The sequence below is a fragment of the Naumovozyma castellii genome, chromosome 1, assembly GCF_000237345.1.
Source record: "Naumovozyma castellii chromosome 1, complete genome".
Classification (NCBI taxonomy): Eukaryota; Fungi; Ascomycota; class Saccharomycetes; order Saccharomycetales; family Saccharomycetaceae; genus Naumovozyma; species Naumovozyma castellii.
The window spans coordinates 2,077,277-2,097,703 of record NC_016491.1 but is presented as its reverse complement, the minus strand read 5'-3'; the positions used below and the strand labels follow the sequence as shown (position 1 = coordinate 2,097,703).

The window sequence follows — 20,427 nt, the reverse complement described above, 5'->3', positions numbered from 1 at the left end:
GCCTTTGATATTTGTGATCTCGTGGTTTAGCTTGTCTTTTATCAAGTACAGGAAAATCACATTTTTTGCAACATGGAGGGTTGGCCGAGTGGTCTAAGGCGGCAGACTTAAGATCTGTTGGACGGTTGTCCGCGCGAGTTCGAACCTCGCATCCTTCATTATTTTTTTTTCTTTCATTCTTCAACCATCCGGAGATTCTCCTCAAAATTCTTAGCTTCTTTCAAAATATATTCAGTCTGAAATGATAAATACATTATTTTGATATTATTTTATTACTAATTAACTTATTAGATAGTGTTAATACAGTGACTATGATAAAGAATTAAACAAAGAAAGAAAGTGTTCGCTTGTTATTGAATTAATTGATTAATATTGGTATCTTAAGAGTAAAGTTAGCTTTTTATATTAAAAAGTGAACTCTGATTTATAATTTAAGATCTTGATAAAGATGATGAGCTGGTGAAAAAAAAATAGAAAATGGGATAAAAAGAAAAGAACTAAGGGTCCAACGGAAGACGAAATATTATTGCTAACTTGGAAGTTAGTGCATTATAAGATATCATGACCTTAAAAAATAATGAAATATGGGTTGAAAAAAAGTGTTTTTAAGAGAGTGAGAGATTTTAACAACTTCAGGAGGTTTATTTCTTACTCTTCTTAGCCTTCTTTGATTTCTTAGCCTTCTTAGCCTTCACTGGCTTACCTGCAGGAGGAGAAGCCCTTGGAGCATGTGGGATTTCATGGGCATCAGCATGAACTTCTGGTTCAGCCTTAACATTGAAACCAAGGTTATCGATACCAATGTAAGAAACAATTGGAAGGAATAACATTGGCATGACCAATAATGTTAGGAAATCTAGAATACCGTAGAAAATATGTTCAGAATCTGGTTGCAAAACGTTACCACCTTCACTTAAACCAAAGGCAATTGGGTAGACTAACCAGAAGAACATAATTAGACCGTAGAAACAATTGAACACAAAGAATAGATCCTTGATACCCTTGTTTCTAACCAAGTTTCTAGTAGTAGTCATGATACTGATAGAAGTGACGATAATAGCGGCAATACCGAAAGTGTAGTAACCCCATTTGTATGTGGAGTGGACCAAACCGGCAATTAAGAAACAGACGACGAAGAATTCAGTCATAGCAACGTTGAAGGCAATGTGTAACCATGGAGTGTTACCTAGCAAAGAAGCTTGAATAATTGGCCATGGGAAAGCTAAGAACCAACCAACTTCTCTACTGTAAAAGACTTGTCTAATACCTGGGTGAACGGTTTGAGTGCTTGTCTTGACATGATTGTATTTGGCTTGAGTTTTAGTCCAACCTAAATTGGAAGCCATTGTGAAATAAGTAATTGCCATGAACCCAGTTGGGGCAATTGCGGTATAGTATACTATTCTCTCATTGACAGGTTTTCTAAACATCAAAAGGATTAATATTATGAAGAAAAATGTGTTAACACAGAAGACGGTCCATAACCAATCAGAACCACGGGCGGTTAAATGGAAATCAACACCAGTTGGTGGATTTAGCTTAATAGCTTCGTTCCCAGCTCTTTTAGCAAGGTCGATAAATTCGGACATATTTTTATTATGAATTTAATTGAATTTAATTTCAGTCAATTGATTAATTAAAATGGAACTAAACAAGTATTCTTCAAATTGGAGAGAAAGCCAAGAAAGAAATTGAAATTTTGAGTGAAAAGTACGTAAAATAGGGCCATTCATTTGTAGATATCTGTATTTATACTTCCAATAAGAAACCCAATAGAATGAAAATTTTCATTGGTTAAGTGTTTCGATCGACATTAGAACTATCTCGTTCAAGGATATTTAAGTTTTACCCGTTTCGGTTAACTCATTTGTTTTTATTTATGTCTTACTATTCTGGGCTGCGTACATATGAAAGAGCGACTTACATATCGGAGAGTAAACAGTGTCTGTGAGCATTTCCCAAAGTATCACATTGTTGCAGCCGATTACCCAAATGAGACATTATTGGGAAAAAAACCAGTTCCGACCACCGACACCGAGAAAGTACGTAATTTTTTGTCCGACGAGTCAAACCCGGTTAACAAAATCCGCAGAAAGTGGGCCGCGATGGAACTCACGCTTCGGTGTCATCTGATTTTTCTGAGGGCAAGAAAGACTGAGAGTGCAATCCACATTTATTGCAGTGCAAAATCTCTGGGATTCATGAAGGGGTGGAGGTAATAGGAAGGTTAGAAAGATACCGTTAGATTTTCGACGAATGGCTTGCAAGTATGTAATGTATTTAAATTTCGCATTATACAGGTGGGCCACTCCTTAATTTCAGGGGCGATTGGCGGATCATAATTCTGGGGGTGAGTTCTTTTTGAATCATGGGGTTCTTTCTCCTGCCACATAAAAACTTCGGGGGTTGTTCAACCGGCCCCACTAAAATATATGAGGCAATTCGATGTCATCTACGTAATAATATATGGCTAGGGACGTATTAAACTATAAGGGTGTGTGCTCCACAAAGTCAATTGAGATCACAGGTTAACCTTAGAAGACTCTACATGATCCATGCATTCAGGTTGATTATATTTGTAATATATGACGCTGTTTACCTTGTCCCCTATATCTGTTTTCCTATCAAAGATGGCCCCCCAATTTAACCGCCAGTTAAATTTTGAATTTTGGGAAGTCCGTGTCTCAGGAACTCTTTGAAGCACGTGACCTGAAATTCAGGGAATGCTTTGATGGGTGTTTGACCTCAATTGCCTCACCGAAATTCTGAAAATCCCTCAGTGACACTCCGCACAAGCAATGTTTTTATCTTGCAAATTCCGGTGGGTGTATGGGTGCCGTAATTGTTACCCGGCTTTTTTGACAAGAAAATAAGTTTTCAATCCAAGAAAAAAATTTGTTTATTAAACAGAGAGCACGTGATTGGACCACTACTTTTTCCTAGCCCTAAATTCAGTTTGGCGTGTTGAATACGCGAAAACAGTTCCAAAAAATCAACAATCTTATTGACCAGAAGCTCCGAGAATAAATACCAACTACTGGCCCAAAATGACGAACCTGCTCCGCCTAAAATGGTAAGTGACAGCAGTAACATTGAACATTCCGAGGAATCAGAGTTAGAGAACTTAGGAAGTCAAGTTGGGCATGCAACGTTAACGTCAAGCTCAAAGGAAGATAGTAATTCAGATGGTGATGCTTTGCAGCCTGTGAAAAAAAGAAAACTCCTTTCAACAGATTCTTAAAATTTTTCTTCAACAGAGACTAGTAAACTGTGGCAGCAAGTAAAAACTAGAAGTAAGGCTGCAGTTTACACATATTTTATGGAATCGACAAGAGAGCCCAATCTTTATCAATGTAATTTGTGTCACAAAACAATAGTCTACAACGAGAGTTTTGAAAACTATAATCCAAGAATATTGGACAGACACTTAAAGTTTTCATGTACAAAAGCTCCACCGGTTCTTAATGGAGATATCAGCAGCCAATCTGCATTGATGCACTTGGCCAAAGAAAGACAAAAAAGCTTCAAGAATCTTTCTTACCTTAATTATATTCCTTCAGAATTTGACCTTGCCGTATCTTTTACATCTAAATTGAATTTACCTCTTACATGGATTGAGAACGAAGATATTACTGGCATTTTCAAATATGTACTTAATTCTTTGGACAATAAACAAACATATTGCGAGAACTATCAAAAGAAATTCAATAAAAAAAGCTTAGTTAATGCGATAATTAATAAGACTGAGGACATCCGGTATTTTTGGCAAGCTGAGTTTGCAACGTCTAATTTTATTTTGATGCAGCAAACTTTTGCCAAGAAAGAAAATCTTCTTTCTACTATAATAGAAAGAATCCAAAAACTAGATTCAGTCGTATTTCCATTTTTGATACTGGATAATTGGTCAAACCACAAGATGAATAATTACCTAGGAATGATGATAACCATTTATAATAAAGCTACGCAAAAACTTTGCCCTTTTTTACTAAAAATACCTAGGTGCGAATCTCATACAGCTTCTACTACGTACAATCAAATTCAAGAGCTTTTGGATGACTTCCCAGGTTTAAGTAATTTACTAGTTGGTATGACCTCTGATAATGCATCCAATATGTTAAGACTGTCTAAAGACCTGGAGTTAGGTGAACTGTTTGGAAATGTGTACTTAAGTCACGTTCCTTGTCTTTCGCATAGTACAAATCTTATGAATTCGTGTCTAATACAACCAAGCAGCATTGAGGAAAATAATGAAAATTCCGAGGAAAACGAACCTGGAGACGAAGAGGAGCCAGAAGATCACATGATTCTAATTAATTCTTTTGACCTAAAAAATTACATTGATTCGAAACTGCTAGAAAAATTTGACCACGAATGCATGTTAAATCCTGATGGTACCCAAGGTATTACATATGAAGATGATGTTTTTTTTGAATATTTACGAGGACAAGAACTAGATAAAGAAATTATCAGCTTACTCACTGGGCATCAGCTTCTACAAAAAAATAATCAATTAGCTGCTGAAATTAAAATGAGCATGCACAAGAGGAAAATTTATGATGCCAATTGTGCCCGTATGGGAAGGAGTAGAAGAGGCGAAGGGCTCAGGTTAAAATCATTTTGTCGAACCAGATGGATGTCTGCTGTTGAAACGTTTAAACGACTCCTCTTCTTAAAACCTGTTATACTTTCCATAAGTACTTCGTCTGAATTTGAAACGAAATTTACACATGAAGAATTTAACATCGTTAAAGATATCTTATCCCTCTTAGAGCCCTTCGCAACTCTTTGCGAAACACTTTCCAGTGACAGATGTACTGTTAAGTATGCCCTCCCTCTTCTTGTCCGATGCAAGTGCACTATGAAGACTAACAGCGTGGATTATTTATCAAACGATGATAATAATTTTTCCCACTTGGCACACATGACTCAATTCATGCAGAAAATGGATAAGTACGTTGCTAAGTACAAAAATAATGATATTTGTTTAATATCCTCGTTTTTAACAATTAGTTTTGACGATCACCCAATATGGACACAAATTTTTCCTGGTAAAGGGCAAGATGGTTCTAAAGGAGAGTTCATTCGGTCGAAGATTGCTAAGATGATTACCAAGATGCTGCTTCCTTTACTGAATATTTCATTCTACAATTCAGAAGATGAAGATACTTGTTCGGAAGGGGAGGCTGATAGTAGCTTTATCGATTCATTTGTTCATAATTCGAGCAAGGATTCTAAAAATTCTTTTGATGACACTACAGAGAATATAGCCAACAACAATTTTGATTTTTGCTCAATTGAAAACGATTTATGCGATTTAGTTTTATCAGAGCTTAAAGATTTCAGATTAGAGGCTCAAAAACAAGTTTCGTTATGCTTTGCACAAAACAAGCTGAAAATGGATCCAAGCCTATGCGGGAGAAGTTTCAATAATATTTGCAAAACATTATTCGATGCAGACCTTTATTTTTGGTCCCAGTTTGGAGATAAATTCCCAATTCTCTCTTTGGTTAATAATGTGCTCAAGAATATACCTGCTTCCTCTATTCATATTGAAAGATTTTTCAGTATGGCAAGTAGGATTGCAGATAAAAGAAAAACTGACCTATCAGATAAAATGTTTTCCAGTTTATGCATCTTGAAATCATTTGGCTTGAAAGTTGATTTTACAAAAGTGAACATACACAAGTCCAGTGTTTTCCAGGCAATGGAATACTCAGAAGATCTCAAACAAAGCAATATGTAACAATTTATCTTTTTAGCTTGTAAAATATTTAACTACATAATAAGCATTTTTGGAAAAACTTTTCTGTTCGGTTATATACTTCACCAGTGAAGAGGAGCAGGGTTGTCATTTTTAACCCTAATCTTGCATGTTTACGTGATAATGTATGTATCATCTTTCGTAAACAAATAGCATTTTTTTTTTTGGGATTGAAACTTTATCTTTTCCACTTCCAAATTAAATTTTAAATACTTGGGATTACATAACTTTACAGACAGACCCTTTACGTAATGCATATTTGACACATTTTAGATGCTCTGATAAATATCATCAAAAAAACCCTGGTAGGAACTGTAAAAGTTATTTCACTCTAAGTAACAGGTTAAGAAGATTAAAAGTAGTTTGGATTGTTTATTTGTGAATAACTATCATTTACAGTTTTTTTGATTCTAGTTTCGCATGGTCTATCGAACATACTGTATTCTTTGTTACTTTATTTTTGGTACATCAAAGAATAGTTTCCGATATTTTCTAATTGTTCCATAAATTGTAAAAACTTAACTCTCCTCCATATATTGGTGGCAGTAATAATTACTGCAAGTTTTTCCTTTGTGAAACACTGAAAGAAGGTTACGGAAGCCCCTTAAAAAAGAACTAAAAACATATGTTAAATTGTCACATAACAATATGGAAACAATCAAAATTCTTACAATTTTCATGAAATCTTGTAGACACAGTTCATTATGACAGTTTGCCTAACATTTTTCTGACCTTAATTTTTTTTTTCTCAAGAAATGTTAGGTAACAGCCTTGGTTGCTTCGCAACCAAGAAGAAGAACTGTTACCACCTGAAGAAATCTTTTACACACCTCCCAGAGTATTTTTGAAAACAAAAATATTGATTTGAAATTTTATTTATCTATTTTCAAATTTTCGAATAGTTTATTTATTTAAAAAAATACTCAACTTTTTCAAATAACCCAAAAAAAATAAATAAACGAGAAATTTGTGTTAGTTCTAGAAAATGGGTCAAAAATAAAGATGCTTTACCACCAGAATAACAATTGGTACCTCTACTTGTTTCTTGGAATTACTCAGAATAAATCTCACTTAACCAACGCCAATTTCTGAGATTTGAGATCTCTTGGAACCGTTCTCACTCGGCAAGAAATAAGTTCTATGCTTTCAAAGTTGAACAATTATACACCTAGGATTCTAGAAAAGGATTAGTTAATAACTACTCTGATACTTTCAAGAGTGTGTAAATAAAAGTTTAAACTCTTATAATATCATGTTTTCAACAACAGGTAGTTTGATTTTAATTTACCAAACCTTCACGGAACGAATTATATATATTGAATGCATATTAATGTTATGATTTATGGAATATATATTTTCAATTCCACTTTAAAGTAATTGGCCAGTACCATAAAAGCTCAACCTATCACACACAGTGCTATAGAACTCATCCTTGTTAGCTCAGTTGGTAGAGCGTTCGGCTTTTAAACAAGAATTGCTTAATAATTAAGTGATTAGTTTAAACCAAGGATACCGAAATGTCAGGGGTTCGACCCCCCTATGAGGAGTTCTATTCTTCTTTTTTGTCCCTGCAATACCTTACTGCTATAGTTGATTTATAATCAAAAAGGGTGTTTAATTTGATTTTTATATGGTAGTGCGTCCTTACTAGAAAATGCGACACTGAAATTTAAAGACGCGTCCGGTCAGTTAGTGTTAAAATATTTTGTCAGAGAGAGACTAAAACATTTATCCAAGGAACTTCTATGTCCCTTTCAAAAAAGTTTTCTTTTGGTGCTCATTCCCTAAATATATAACAAATGAGGTGTTTTTTCACCATATACTAATTTCCATGGACTAACAGGACTCCTTTTCTGTACTTAAACACGAAAGAGCAAGGTTTTATTTCCGTCCTGCACGTGTTTACAAACAGACCAGCAGACGCACTTGGTCTCGGTTGTGAGAGATGTCTAATTCTTACTAAGAGCGGTACCAATTACGTAGTTGATAAGTGCCCTCTTCGCCAATAAGGGGAGTCCCTCCATTTCTCGGTCAGCGCCATGTTCGCTTTGTTCTTACATAAAAATTAATAAGAGCGAAACTTCGCCCAACACACTCTGAATTCATTTGTCAATTTAACGGCGCCCCACATTATATAAAGGCGCTCAAAGGGGTATATCCAACAAGACAAGTTTCTCTCCCTCTAGTACATATTATTTACTCGTAACCCAATCAACCAACAACATATACTTACACATTCAGAAATGCCAAAGGTCGCCATTATTATCTACACACTATACGGACACACTTCCCAATTAGCTGAAGCTGAAAAGAGAGGTGTCGAAGCAGCCGGTGGGTCCGCTGACATTTACCAAGTCGCTGAAACTTTGACTCCAGATGTTTTCAAGGCTCTAGGTGGTGCTCCAAAGCCAGACTACCCAATTGCCACTGCTGAAACATTGACCGAGTACGACACCTTCTTATTCGGTATTCCAACCAGATTCGGTAACTTCCCTGCTCAATGGAAGGCTTTCTGGGATAGAACTGGTGGTCTATGGGCCAAGGGTTCCCTACACGGTAAGGTTGCAGGTTGCTTCGTCTCTACCGGTACCGGTGGTGGTAACGAAGCCACTATTATGAACTCCTTGTCCACTTTGGCTCATCACGGTATCATCTACGTCCCATTGGGTTACAAGAATGTTTTCCCAGAATTGACCAACTTAGAAGAAGTCCACGGTGGTTCTCCATGGGGGGCTGGTACCATTGCTGGTGCCGATGGGTCTAGATCTCCAAGTGAATTGGAATTGAAGGTACATGAAATTCAAGGTAAGACCTTTTACGAGACTGTTCAAAAATTTTAATCTAAAATATTAATTTTTTTGTAACTATATTTTATTATTATTATTAATGCAGGGTTTTTTTGAGAAGATTAGTTTATAACAATAATTAACACAATACATAAATTATATCGTATCAAATTTAGGTTTAACTTTAATCGAATTGATTCTTTATTTTCTTATCGCAGTGTGCCTTAAAATTGAGAAAGAAAAAAAGGGGATAACCGATTGGATTACGTAACCGCTTTACGAAATGAAAATGAAAATGAAAAAGTTGAGATCTGCCAAGTAATTTTATATTATATACAGCAAGGGATGTCATGTCAATGACAATGTAGAGAGAATGAATAAACTACTATACCAATACCAAACGGGGAAGAAACCCTTTGAATTATTCTTTTCAGAAGTGGAAAGAAACGAATTCGAGAATCTTTTTGACGATATTAATTTCATCTCTCATTCAAGTAGATTAAGAAAATATCATTTGAACGTTACCGACAAAAATAAAAATGACATTAGAACCAATTGTCTTGATTTCGACTCAGAGGGAAAATTCCTATTATCCGGTAATAATGACGGGTCCATTCTCTTGTTTGCCCTAGATGATAAATTGAAAAATGGCCAATTATTCAATAAGAAGATTCAATATTGTAAACGTCCTCACAGTGATGATAGGAAACAAATGGAAAAATTGATACCGCAAAAGAGAAATAGAGAGGACACAATACGGCAAGTTCATAGTTTTGAAACTAATAGGAATAAATTTAGAATGTATAGACAATCTAGTTCTTTAAGTTCTGAAGATGAAATTAATAATTCGAAAATGGATGACTTGGAGGCAGCACAGGGGGAATCTCACCATGGTGGGATAACAACAATGAAATGGTATGGTGAAGATAATGGAATGTTCTTTACTGGGTCCAACGACAAGATAATTAAAATATGGGATACCAACCAGTTTAAATCTGTTCAGGATCTGGAATTCGAATACATGATTAACCAAATCGATAATGTGGAAAATAATTTCATGAATGAAATTATTGCAGTGGCCAGTGATGATTATTATCCACGTCTGATTGATTTGAAAAATATGAATTTAGGAATCACCATTTTTGGTAAGAAAACAGTCACTTCTCATTTGAAAGAAAATTCAGAATTAAAATCTGAAATTTTGACTTGTAAGATTAATCCCCAGAGGGGGAATGTGATATGTTCAGGTGATGCCGATGGAAGTATTAAATTATGGGATTTGAGAATGACCAACAGGTTGCTCATTGAATTAAGACGCTTTTCTAAAGCTTCCAATGGATATGGGAATGGAACAAGAGCACATCTACAATCATGCACCGATCTGTGCTGGTCAAACACGGGAGATGAGTTGTGTTCAGTGGGAACGGATGGGAAATGCTATATTTGGAGACCGTTTCTTAGTGACAAGGAACTAATTAGCAACCCACAGACCTTAGGTGACATGGATTTATCTCGTACCAAGTTCAAGAAGAGGACATCACAAAGGCTGATCTGGTTTAATGACTACATTATTTGTAATACAGATAATAGCGAGGTGCATATATACGAGACCAACACCGGGAAGCTTTGGAACAAGATAGAGCAAAACACACACGAAGAAAGTAATCTTCTGGTTTCTCCGGGGAAGAGGCATCACATTCCTGGGACTTCAACCCAATTTAAAGGTATGGCAATGCAAAAGGACTTAAGTAACGGTCGTGGTTTAAGAGTATTACTTGGCTCCAACGGAGATATATTAGAGTATACTTAGTGACATTGACCGGGCAACCAGCAAAAACCCCACGGGGAATGAATGCACAGTAAGCACTTAATAGGAGTCTTTCTCATCACCGATCTGAAAGGGAACCAAAATAACCACCCAGTCACTATCTATTATGTATGTTATTTCCCTGACATGACAGTGTTGTATATCTTGTATCTATACTATCGTTATATATTGCGTTCACAATCTGATTAGAATTGACAATTGTCGCTTGACTTCTTCTACCCGAGTATCAGCCAGGTAAAATTAGAACCAACTGGGTTTTCTCTGTAAAAGTAACCATATAGATATATATCCACTAACATCCCATCCTCAGTCCTCTCATTCTGGTAAAAAATACATACCACGAAGGACGGACAAGAATTTACAGACGATATCATTAAGAGAAATTACTGTTTAAGGATACCCCGATATTACGTTAAAAGCATTTGAAACGTAAGAAAGACAACCGGATCGCTTTTCAAAAAAGGGAAAACCATAGATAATCCATTGGACTCTTCTGAAGTTACAAGATCCCATCTATAACCAGCTGCATCCTTTATTCTCTTAGTGATATAGTGCCTACACTTACGATACGAACCAAAATCTAACTCTCCCTGATTTTTTCCTAATTTGAAAAAAAATAAAAATCGAACTCAAATAACGAACAAACATAAAGAGAATCCAAAAGTTCCATCGCAATCTACACCAAAGAACCAATAATTCATAAAGCTCATCTATCGTCCTTCTTCATATATTAGGTCCATAAGAAGATGTCAAGGAATTTAGCTGACTATTTTGCCAAGAATACCAAAACGGATCAAGTTAATGCCAATTCAAATGATAATGACGATGAAGATATGGGCCCCTCTGTCTCTATGGCTGTAGAGGCTGAAAACGATGAAGATTTCAAACGATCAACCTTCAGTTTGAAAAGAACAAGATCTATGGGTGTATTAGACGGTTACGCTGATCCCTCCAAGAAATTGTTAGCGGGAGATGATGACGCTGATGAGGAGGAAGAAGATTATGATGGATCACGTCAATATAATAGTCACTCCACTTCAGTATCACCGCCTTCGGCAGATAATGATAATTTCCTGCTGCCACAGGATGATAATGATGTAGTGAGAGAACCTGAAAGACACGTGGATTATTTATCTCATGAATGGAAAGAGTCAGAGATTCAAAACTCTTGGAAGTATATCATATTGAAGAAGAAGAAAAGAGATGTCGATTTAATTAATGCTGCACGTCTAGAGAACGCATCATGGAGAACTTGGGCAAAGGCAAGAAACCATTTGAAAACCGTATCCCCTGAAATCGTTAATTGGTCTAAGGATTCCGATGTTACTTGGCTTTATGGTCCAATAGTTAATAATGATAACGATAGCATTACAAGTGGGAACGATAAGAATGCTGATATGGTTAGAGGCTATGGTTCAGACGATGAAAACTCCATGAGAATGACACCCAAAGTACATCATCATAAGAATAAGATAGCTCCACCCAAACCAATTTTGAAAAAGAGAACTGTAACAGAAATTATAGAGGAAAATGCACAATGGAAATTAAATGAAGCAAGGAAACATATAAACGAAATTAAACATGCTGCTGTCGTAATGGACCCTAGTTCAGGGAAAGACCTACATGATGATTATGATGCTCTCGCAGCAAGAGTTAACGCTCAATATTATTCTTCAAGACCAAACACGACGGGATCGTATTCTGAGAATTCGAGCTTTGTGCCCAATCAAACTGTTGCAACATCATATTCTTCTTCAAATGATATCATAAACTCTAAACAACCTAATATGAAAACACTTACTCCAGATCAGGATCTTATAAATCAGGATACAAATGCATCTGCCATTAATAATGGAATCCCCCCTGAATTACATGTAAGCACAACTGAACAAAAACCTTCAAAACGATATCCTGACTCACTTGCCAGTTCTTCTGATCAAGATGATACTTCAACACACCTCTCATCCATCTTGGCATCTCCCGCTAAATTAAGCTTAAAAACATCCAAGACAACAAGGGATAGGCATATTCATTTTAATGACCGCGTGGAACAATGTATGGCAATACGATATCAAGCACCTAGTTCCGACTCGGACGCTGATAATTCTGATAAAGATATAAATGAAAGTAAAAATGAAAACTCAGTGGATGGGAACGATAGTAACCTTACATTAGAAAAGATCAACACAAATAATTCGCTAAGGCAGGCCCCATCAATATTTAGTAACGATGGTGATGAAGAGGATGATAGTGATGATATAACGAGTTCCGATGAAGAGAATGATGCCGATTATGGCGGCCTTTTTATAAACGCTAGATTTTCAAGAAGATCAGATACAGGTATTCATTCTCCGGTGACCGACAATTCCTCCATTGGCTCTTCAGTTCATTCAAGATCAACAATAAGACCAATTATCAAATTATTACCAGCCACTACTTTAAATTATGGTTCAGATGAAGAGTCAGAAGATAGTGAATTTAGTGGCTATGGTAATGCTGTTTCACATAATGTCAACACATCAAGAGGTTATGATTATATTTATGATTATAATTCTGTGTATACCGGCGATACATCAAGCTTCTTGCCCGTGGACCATTGTGACATCGTTGATGTACCTGAAGATATTGATTTGAATACACCCATGGAAGAAGATGATAAATCTACTTATGAATTTAACCATGCTGTAAATAAGGCTAAGATCGCACCGTCACTACCATCTCCTAAAATAAAACAAACCGAAAGGGCTAACGATAAGGGATTTATATTTGGAGATGATGATGACGACGCAATATACTCTTCATCTTCGGATAGCGAGGGAGAGTTTATAGAAAATTCCAATTACAAACTTAGTGATGACGATGACGACGACGACGACGACAATGATATAGAGGAAGAAACAATCCCAGATGATCTTTCATTAAAGCGAACAATATCTTTCGGAAAAAGTAGCCGAGCTGATTCCTTAAAGGATCTAACAGAGTCTCTGTCGTCAACCTCTTTGGGTCCAACAACCAGCTTCATTACGGGAAAACCATTAAGTCAACAAACACCTGGGAAAGATCTTCAGCAGACAAAAAGCCCATTGATACGGACAAGAAAGCAAGAAGGAAGGCCTTCAATGAAACGTAACCCATCATCAACAAGTTTTATTTTTGATTCAGATAGTGATGTGGAAGATGAAGATGAATCTAATACAGATTCCGAAGTGGACGAATATCAAGAGAACTCAAGCGACAATAGCAAAGTTATATCAGAAACTGCCCCCAAATCTACCCAGGTTAATGAGCTACCCAAAACATTTAGAATACCAAGCAACTCTATCCCATCACCTGCTGAAGTAGGCCCCAGTGATGTTGCAATTAAGGGATATTTTGCTCCAAGGAGCAATTCGGTAAAAACTGTTTTCACAAATACAAGCCAAATCCATACCCCCCAAGTTCAAGAACCTAAACAGGTTCCAGTTGAGGGAGAAATTTATTCTACTGTGAATAAACATGACGAATCTAATGATGATGAACAACACCACTCAAGCAGCGAGAGTTTACATAACGTGGTACGAAATGCTAAAGGCATTGCAAATAAATATTTACACTCTTGGAAAAAGAGCGAGGATGGTATACAACGACATGTTGATTCAAACTAGGAAAACAGACAAGAATTTATCTAAAACAAAATATAAAAAAGTTATGTGGATAAGCAGTTTTGTATCTATTATTTCTATGCATTTTTTTATTACACACTCATTGATTATAGTTTATTTATTTATTAATAATGATATTATATCGTATAAGTACCGGTCTGATGATATCTTTTGCACTTTTTAGAATGTAAGAGAACAGAGTAGTGATAGCAGTCGTCAATATATTTTAATGATATTTTGTTTTGAACCATGCGCGCTATGGAACTGCCTCGTAGAATATGAATGGGTATTTCATAATACGTAATGAATGTTAAGGGAACTTAAACATCCTTGAAAAAGACCCATACGGGAAGAATATTTATTGCAAGTTAATAGTCCCTACCGTACTATTGTATATTGACACCAATTGGAACGAAGAAGGAATCTTTGAGTGCCAAATTCAAAAATGTCAAACGAAGAAAAACGTCAAAATAGCCAACATAGTCTATCGAAGGGGCCAACAAATATGGAACCTCCCAAGATAGTGTTACCTAACAATCCTATAAAATCCACACAGATACTAGATGATGATTCGGGGTCACTCAATGATGACCTGTTGAGCGTCCATGAAAGTGCAACCGCGTTGAGACGACCCAGTATGGATTCTATGTCCATTAGGAAAAGTTTTGAATCTTCAAGGGTTGGTAGAAACAATTATATCTCCTCATTTAGTTTTGATAGAGGTGGACATAGTGGATCTATGGATTATTCACCTTTGGGGAACAATGCGATCTTTGAAGTTGTTATGAATACAAGAAGGAAGAACTGGTTGAGTTATCCCACTACTCTAGATATACCCCCAGTCACCTTAAGTAAAAATGAAATAGATACCAATTGGAAGAAAGATATTGGGAACTACGTTGAAAATATTAAGAACGAGTACGAAATATTTCAAAATGCTAATAATCTGAGAAATATGAATCGTCTGGAACAATTAAAGAGGATGAAAAGTTATAGTCACACTGGCGATTCTACGACATCCGTTGATGTTCCAGAAAATTCTGATAGTGATGAGAGTTATAGAAATGACAACGATATAAAAGAAATAAATCAAGTGCCGGACTTCTTTTTTGAGAAGCAGTTTCAACTGGATAATCAGCGAACTTTTCATCGTGTTTTAGGGGACATTGATCTTAGATTAACCTCATTAACGACTGATGACCAAAAGAAGAGGGATGAAGCCAATTTGGAACTAAGAGATAAATTGAGTGACTATTTAGATGCCGTCGAGAATCTACTTGTTACAGAAATTTCAAAATCTTCTCACAAATTCTTCCATGCGTTAAGCGAAGTGGATGAAATACAAGAAAGAGCAAGTCATACGGTTTCTGAACTAGATGAATTAGTGAAACTTTTAGAATTCACAGACAAGGAAAAAATACAGAAGAAACTTGATAATATCCAGCTACTTTTCAAAAGGAAAAATATTGAGAAACTAGAGCAAGGTTTATTACAAGTGAAGCTTATTTTGAATAAGACAACTGAATGTAGGAAAGTGTACGAGGATGAAAAATTTAATGAATGTTTAAACATGATAAAATCAATTGATTATCTAATCAAGGGTGATGATTCAATGGACTCAACAGTTCAGGAATGGACAAGTAATTGGCCATATAAACTTGTCCATCTTAAAACATTACCGGCGTTATCTGAGACTCGAGAATTTTTAACGAACATGAAAATTGAAATCGGGGGCAAATATTCTATACAACTAGCAGATGATTTACTCAGTGACTTGAGAGATTTCTGCAAAAACAAGAATACACAGCAGACCATAGTAAGGTTACAGTGTGGAACATCAGACAAAAGTTCTTTAAAATTCGAAGAGAAATTTCAAAATTCAATAAAGACCCTAATACATGAACTAAATCGATGTGAAGAGTTGGCTAGTTCTTTTAAACTGTATCAAGATAAATTTATTGTAGAACTCAAATCTATTATTAAAAACTATTTGCCACATGAACCGCATCATCTACCCGCTACAGAATCATCTCAAGATTTGGTACAAAACCAAAAACCATCAAGTAGTGGATCTAAACTATCAAGGTTAATTAAGGAACAAACCCCTATGGAATTTCAAGATATGATCATGAATATATTTACACAGACTAGTGAAGCGTTGAGGAGACTTTATGGCCATCAAAAACTTTTACTGGATATATCGTTAAGTGAAATTGCATCAATTGATAGTTCTTCTGAAAATCAGCATAATATGATCACACAACTAGATATCCGTGGTGGTATTAATGAAGCAATTAGAATTATCCAATTAAGAATGGGTAAGATCATCGCTGTTAGAAGAGAAATGACGTCTACTCTAAGAGCAGATCATTTTTTGAAACTCTATTCCATTTGTGTGTTATTTATTCAGGAATGTGAAACATTAAGTGGGGAATTTTTAACCAAATATTTAAGTGATGTATTAGCTGCACAACTAAAGAATTATATTTCAGGAGGTGAATCAAGGAACATAAGAACGATACAAAAGAAAATTGAAATTGAAAAATGGACACCATTTATAGTCGAATCATCAGTGCAGAGAGATGTTAATGATATTGTATCAAGCATAGATTTAGATCCAATAAATTGGACAGCCGTGCTAGATTTAACCCAGGAAACTGAGACTGATTTTGAAGAAAATGGAGTCGCAACGGATGGGAACCCACCAGGTCACAGGAAATCAGTAGTGGTTGGTGATAAAACATTTGTTGCTAGTGCCTCTCTAATAACTACAATTGAAATAATAAAGGAGCTGCTAGTTCTGTCTGTCAATATCCCACCCATGTATCTACCCAGCTGTGAAAGATCATGTTTCAGTGCCATGAAATACTTCAACACTGCCACTATGGCCTCTGTCATGGATGGTGGTCGGCCACTGTCCAAATCAGGTAAGAATCTTTCCATAATGGGGGAATCATTGGATTGTATGGCCGAATTTGTCGGTATAGCCCAAAGATTTTTCCAAAGACTTTCAGATTCATATAAGGACTTTATTCCTTACGAACCCAGCAACTACGCTCAATTATTATCATTATATCAGAGTTCATCGGACAGATTATACCAAGCACATGCTCCACCACCACCTGTATAAATTAGATTTATTTTGTAACCATATAGACTAATTTCCTTCTATTAAATTACATTAAAATAATTGCTGACGCTGACGCGCGACAGACATAACACTCAAAAGAAAGGAAAAACTTATCACCCTGACGAAGATAAAAGTGAGAAAGATCAACAACTAGCAAAACATCAACAAGGTCTCACCTAATAAACAAATAACCCTTATAAGCTTTAATTACCCTGATTCAGGTCATCACTAAGGTAAAGCATATTATTGTCTCAGTCGTTAATATATTGATATTTCAAGTTGACTTTAAGGGTGTTTTGTTATTTGACTGATTGAGTGGAATAAATATGAGTAAACATAGTAGGCATTCTGATGAATCCGTAGAAGAAGCTGTCTTCAAGTATATTGGGAGTGATGATGTTGACAAAAATAAGAAGAAGAAGAAGAAATCAAAGACTAAGAAACATTCAGAAGGTGGGGAATCAATGAATTGGTTTATGGAACATAACGAGATAGATGGGTCACAACAGTTCCAAGAATCAGAGAGTCGTGAACCTGATTCAGTAGCTATGGCGGCTGTTGCTGCAGCTTATGCAAATTCTGACATCAAGACAGAAAAGAGATCTCATGATGAGAGTGTTGCTGAGGGATCCCGAGAAGAACAGCATATTAAAAAGAAACATAAATCAAAGGACAAGAGGTCTAAGAAAAAGAAATCTAAGGATAAAAGTAAGAAGGAAAAATTGCAATTGGCAGTAGATCCTGAATTGGCTACACTGGATAACTCACATATTCATGATGATGGAAATATGGATTCAGATTCTCATATTCAAAATACTGACTTCCAGCAATATTTAAACACGGATGGTGAACTGGTGAAACATACTGAAAAATCTGAAGCGGAAGAAGATGAGGAAGAAGAAGATGATGAAGAAGAAGAGTCTTCTGATAATGAATCAAACAAAGAAGAGGATGAAGGAATAGAATCTCCTGCAGTAACTCAGGTAGAACAGAACAAACAATATTCTGAATTGCAAAGAACTGATAATGATGCATCAGCTATCACAGATCAATCTTCTGCTGAGAATAAACTAGATTCCAGGGCTATGGAGGCACGTAATAACGAATTAATTGCCTCGGCAGCTACAAAGGCATCAAAGAGTGTTCCATCTAATATAACAGGAGGGAAAGTCTTTGATGAGAATGAAGAAGCTGCTTTAGACCAGTTCATTGAACAATATAGACAAATTAAAAACTTCACATTACAGCAAACCAAAGAGAGAATATGGGCGACAGGTCGTAAGAGAGATGATTTTTGGGTGAATATCTGTAAAATACTGCCTTACAGGTCAAGATCTTCCATTTACAAGCATGTTCGTAGAAGGTACCACATATTCGAACAAAGAGGTAAATGGACTCCTGAAGAGGATGAAGCTTTGGCAAAATTATGTATTCAAAAGGAAGGTCAATGGGCTGATGTAGGTAGAGCATTGGGAAGAATGCCTGAAGATTGTAGAGATCGTTGGAGAAACTATATTAAATGTGGTTCCAATAGAACTGCTAACAGGTGGTCTGCAGAAGAAGAAATCCAATTGAAAAAAGTCATTGCAGAGATGTTAGAGGAGGCTCAGGAATTTCAAGTAAAACGTGAAAGAGGTGAGATTGATTCGGATACTGCTGATATACCATTGAAAGGAAGAGGTGCTCAAGGCAGGAAATTACCAAATAAACCTAGCTTTAGAGATATCATTAACTGGACTGTTGTTAGTGAACGTATGGGGGGTACAAGATCTCGTATACAATGCCGTTATAAATGGACAAAACTAGTGAGGAAACAGGCACAAACAAATATTCAGAATATGTCTGTGGAAGACAAAAGGTGGATTCTTGAAAAATTAAGAGACCTTGGGTTCACAGAGGACTCTCAGGTGGATTGGGATGAGTTAGCTACCATAAAACCTGATTCGAAATGGAATGGGTTGGAATTGAAATTGTGTTATGAGAAAATGAGAAGTCTTATTAAACAACACAAAGAGAAAAAAGTAAACGAAATAGCGACTGAACTAATAAAGATATTGGACAACTCATTATTCTAGATGAGGAACTTACTGTAATTTAAAACATTTGATATCCAAAAAAATTTGTATTATATATTTTTTATTTCAACCTTACTGACCTAACAGAACTCATAATATTACACAGTTTGAATAACGTTAGACTACATAGTAAATTTTCATTTGAAGATGATTTTTCCATGTAACTAAATATATTGTTTGCCAAGTGAACGCTGTAAGTAATCAGGTTCTCTCAATAAGAAATGTAAAAGATATTGGGTGACGATTTAAAATTCAATAGATTATACAAATAAGTTATAAAAACATATATAAGAAATGAGATTATCGATTTTTTAAATGTTATAATTCACTTCTTCTATATATATATTACGTGGTTAAATGCAATTAGAATTTAGCGAATTGCTTGTTGGCCTTACCAGCAGCTGGGGAGACCTTAACGACGTTAAATCTAACAGTCTTGGAGATTGGTCTACATTGACCAGCGGTAACAATGTCACCAACTTGGACACGGAAAGCTGGGGAAACGTGGACTGGAACGTTCTTATGTCTCTTTTCGTATCTGTTGTACTTTGGAACGTAATGTAAGTAATCTCTTCTGATGACGATGGTACGGTGCATCTTGGTAGAGACAACGGTACCAGTCAAGATCTTACCACGGATGGAAACCAAACCAGTGAATGGACACTTCTTATCAATGTAAGAACCTTCAATAGCGGTCTTTGGGGTCTTGAAACCTAAACCGGCATTCTTATACCATCTCTTGGTTCTTCTGGAAGTCTTGACCTTTGGGTTGGTGAAAATGTGAGGTTGCTAAATAAATTAAAGATTGAAATTATTTGTTAGTACGGCTTATTCTTAATGTTGAGTAAATTCCCATATACTTTTATTGAATGAATTAATGGATATAATACAGATACGCTCTCAAAGTGGCATAGTGTGTACTTTCTTTATCTATTGAAGGTTTTTCTTGAACCCTCTATTATTTTTTCATTATCAGCATATAACTTCCAAACTAATGGTTGTAAAGTCTTGAATACACTTCCGTACATCGTAATATCTGGTAAGTTATTATACTGCATTTAGAATCATCATCTTGGGTAGAATACAATCAATTTGGGTTCATATCTCATTAAAGTAGTGTTTTGGGAGGTTGTTTAATTTGTGCATACCTTTTGGAAAGCTCTTTCAGATTGAACAGTCAATTCAGTAGACATCTTTACAGTTTCT

General features: G+C 35.8%; 8 protein-coding genes and 2 non-coding genes across 10 annotated transcripts; 8 read left to right on the top strand and 2 right to left on the bottom strand.

Annotated features, from left to right (window-relative positions):
- The first annotated feature begins 74 nt into the window (after window positions 1-74).
- Window positions 75-158, top strand: NCAS0Atrna15L. The gene has a single exon. It is a non-coding gene; the product is annotated as a tRNA-Leu (tRNA).
- Window positions 159-641: 483 nt separating this feature from the next.
- Window positions 642-1,589, bottom strand: NCAS0A10530 (opsin family protein; the record flags this gene model as incomplete). Its single annotated transcript, XM_003673944.1, has 1 exon — window positions 642-1,589. The coding sequence occupies one exon, from the start codon at window positions 1,587-1,589 to the stop codon at window positions 642-644; it is 948 nt and encodes a 315-aa protein (XP_003673992.1).
- A 1,730-nt stretch (window positions 1,590-3,319) lies between these two features.
- On the top strand, window positions 3,320-5,743 carry NCAS0A10520 (uncharacterized protein; the record flags this gene model as incomplete). Its single annotated transcript, XM_003673943.1, has 1 exon — window positions 3,320-5,743. The coding sequence occupies one exon, from the start codon at window positions 3,320-3,322 to the stop codon at window positions 5,741-5,743; it is 2,424 nt and encodes an 807-aa protein (XP_003673991.1).
- Window positions 5,744-7,227: 1,484 nt separating this feature from the next.
- NCAS0Atrna8K lies at window positions 7,228-7,308 on the top strand. Its single transcript is given in 2 exon segments — window positions 7,228-7,308; window positions 7,272-7,308. It is a non-coding gene; the product is annotated as a tRNA-Lys (tRNA).
- A 696-nt stretch (window positions 7,309-8,004) lies between these two features.
- Window positions 8,005-8,601, top strand: PST2 (flavodoxin-like fold family protein; the record flags this gene model as incomplete). Its single annotated transcript, XM_003673942.1, has 1 exon — window positions 8,005-8,601. One exon carries the CDS (start codon window positions 8,005-8,007, stop codon window positions 8,599-8,601), a length of 597 nt encoding a protein of 198 aa, XP_003673990.1.
- A 319-nt stretch (window positions 8,602-8,920) lies between these two features.
- Window positions 8,921-10,357, top strand: RAD28 (Rad28p; the record flags this gene model as incomplete). The annotated part of the gene is made up of 1 exon (XM_003673941.1): window positions 8,921-10,357. One exon carries the CDS (start codon window positions 8,921-8,923, stop codon window positions 10,355-10,357), a length of 1,437 nt encoding a protein of 478 aa, XP_003673989.1.
- A 764-nt stretch (window positions 10,358-11,121) lies between these two features.
- REG1 (protein phosphatase regulator REG1) lies at window positions 11,122-14,019 on the top strand (the record flags this gene model as incomplete). The annotated part of the gene is made up of 1 exon (XM_003673940.1): window positions 11,122-14,019. The coding sequence occupies one exon, from the start codon at window positions 11,122-11,124 to the stop codon at window positions 14,017-14,019; it is 2,898 nt and encodes a 965-aa protein (XP_003673988.1).
- Window positions 14,020-14,461: 442 nt separating this feature from the next.
- Window positions 14,462-17,146, top strand: VPS54 (Vps54p; the record flags this gene model as incomplete). The annotated part of the gene is made up of 1 exon (XM_003673939.1): window positions 14,462-17,146. One exon carries the CDS (start codon window positions 14,462-14,464, stop codon window positions 17,144-17,146), a length of 2,685 nt encoding a protein of 894 aa, XP_003673987.1.
- Window positions 17,147-17,472: 326 nt separating this feature from the next.
- On the top strand, window positions 17,473-19,221 carry NSI1 (Nsi1p; the record flags this gene model as incomplete). The annotated part of the gene is made up of 1 exon (XM_003673938.1): window positions 17,473-19,221. One exon carries the CDS (start codon window positions 17,473-17,475, stop codon window positions 19,219-19,221), a length of 1,749 nt encoding a protein of 582 aa, XP_003673986.1.
- A 363-nt stretch (window positions 19,222-19,584) lies between these two features.
- RPS11A (40S ribosomal protein uS17) lies at window positions 19,585-20,414 on the bottom strand (the record flags this gene model as incomplete). The annotated part of the gene is made up of 2 exons (XM_003673937.1): window positions 19,585-20,010; window positions 20,370-20,414. The coding sequence occupies 2 exons, from the start codon at window positions 20,412-20,414 to the stop codon at window positions 19,585-19,587; spliced, it is 471 nt and encodes a 156-aa protein (XP_003673985.1).
- Between the last annotated feature and the right edge of the window lie 13 nt (window positions 20,415-20,427).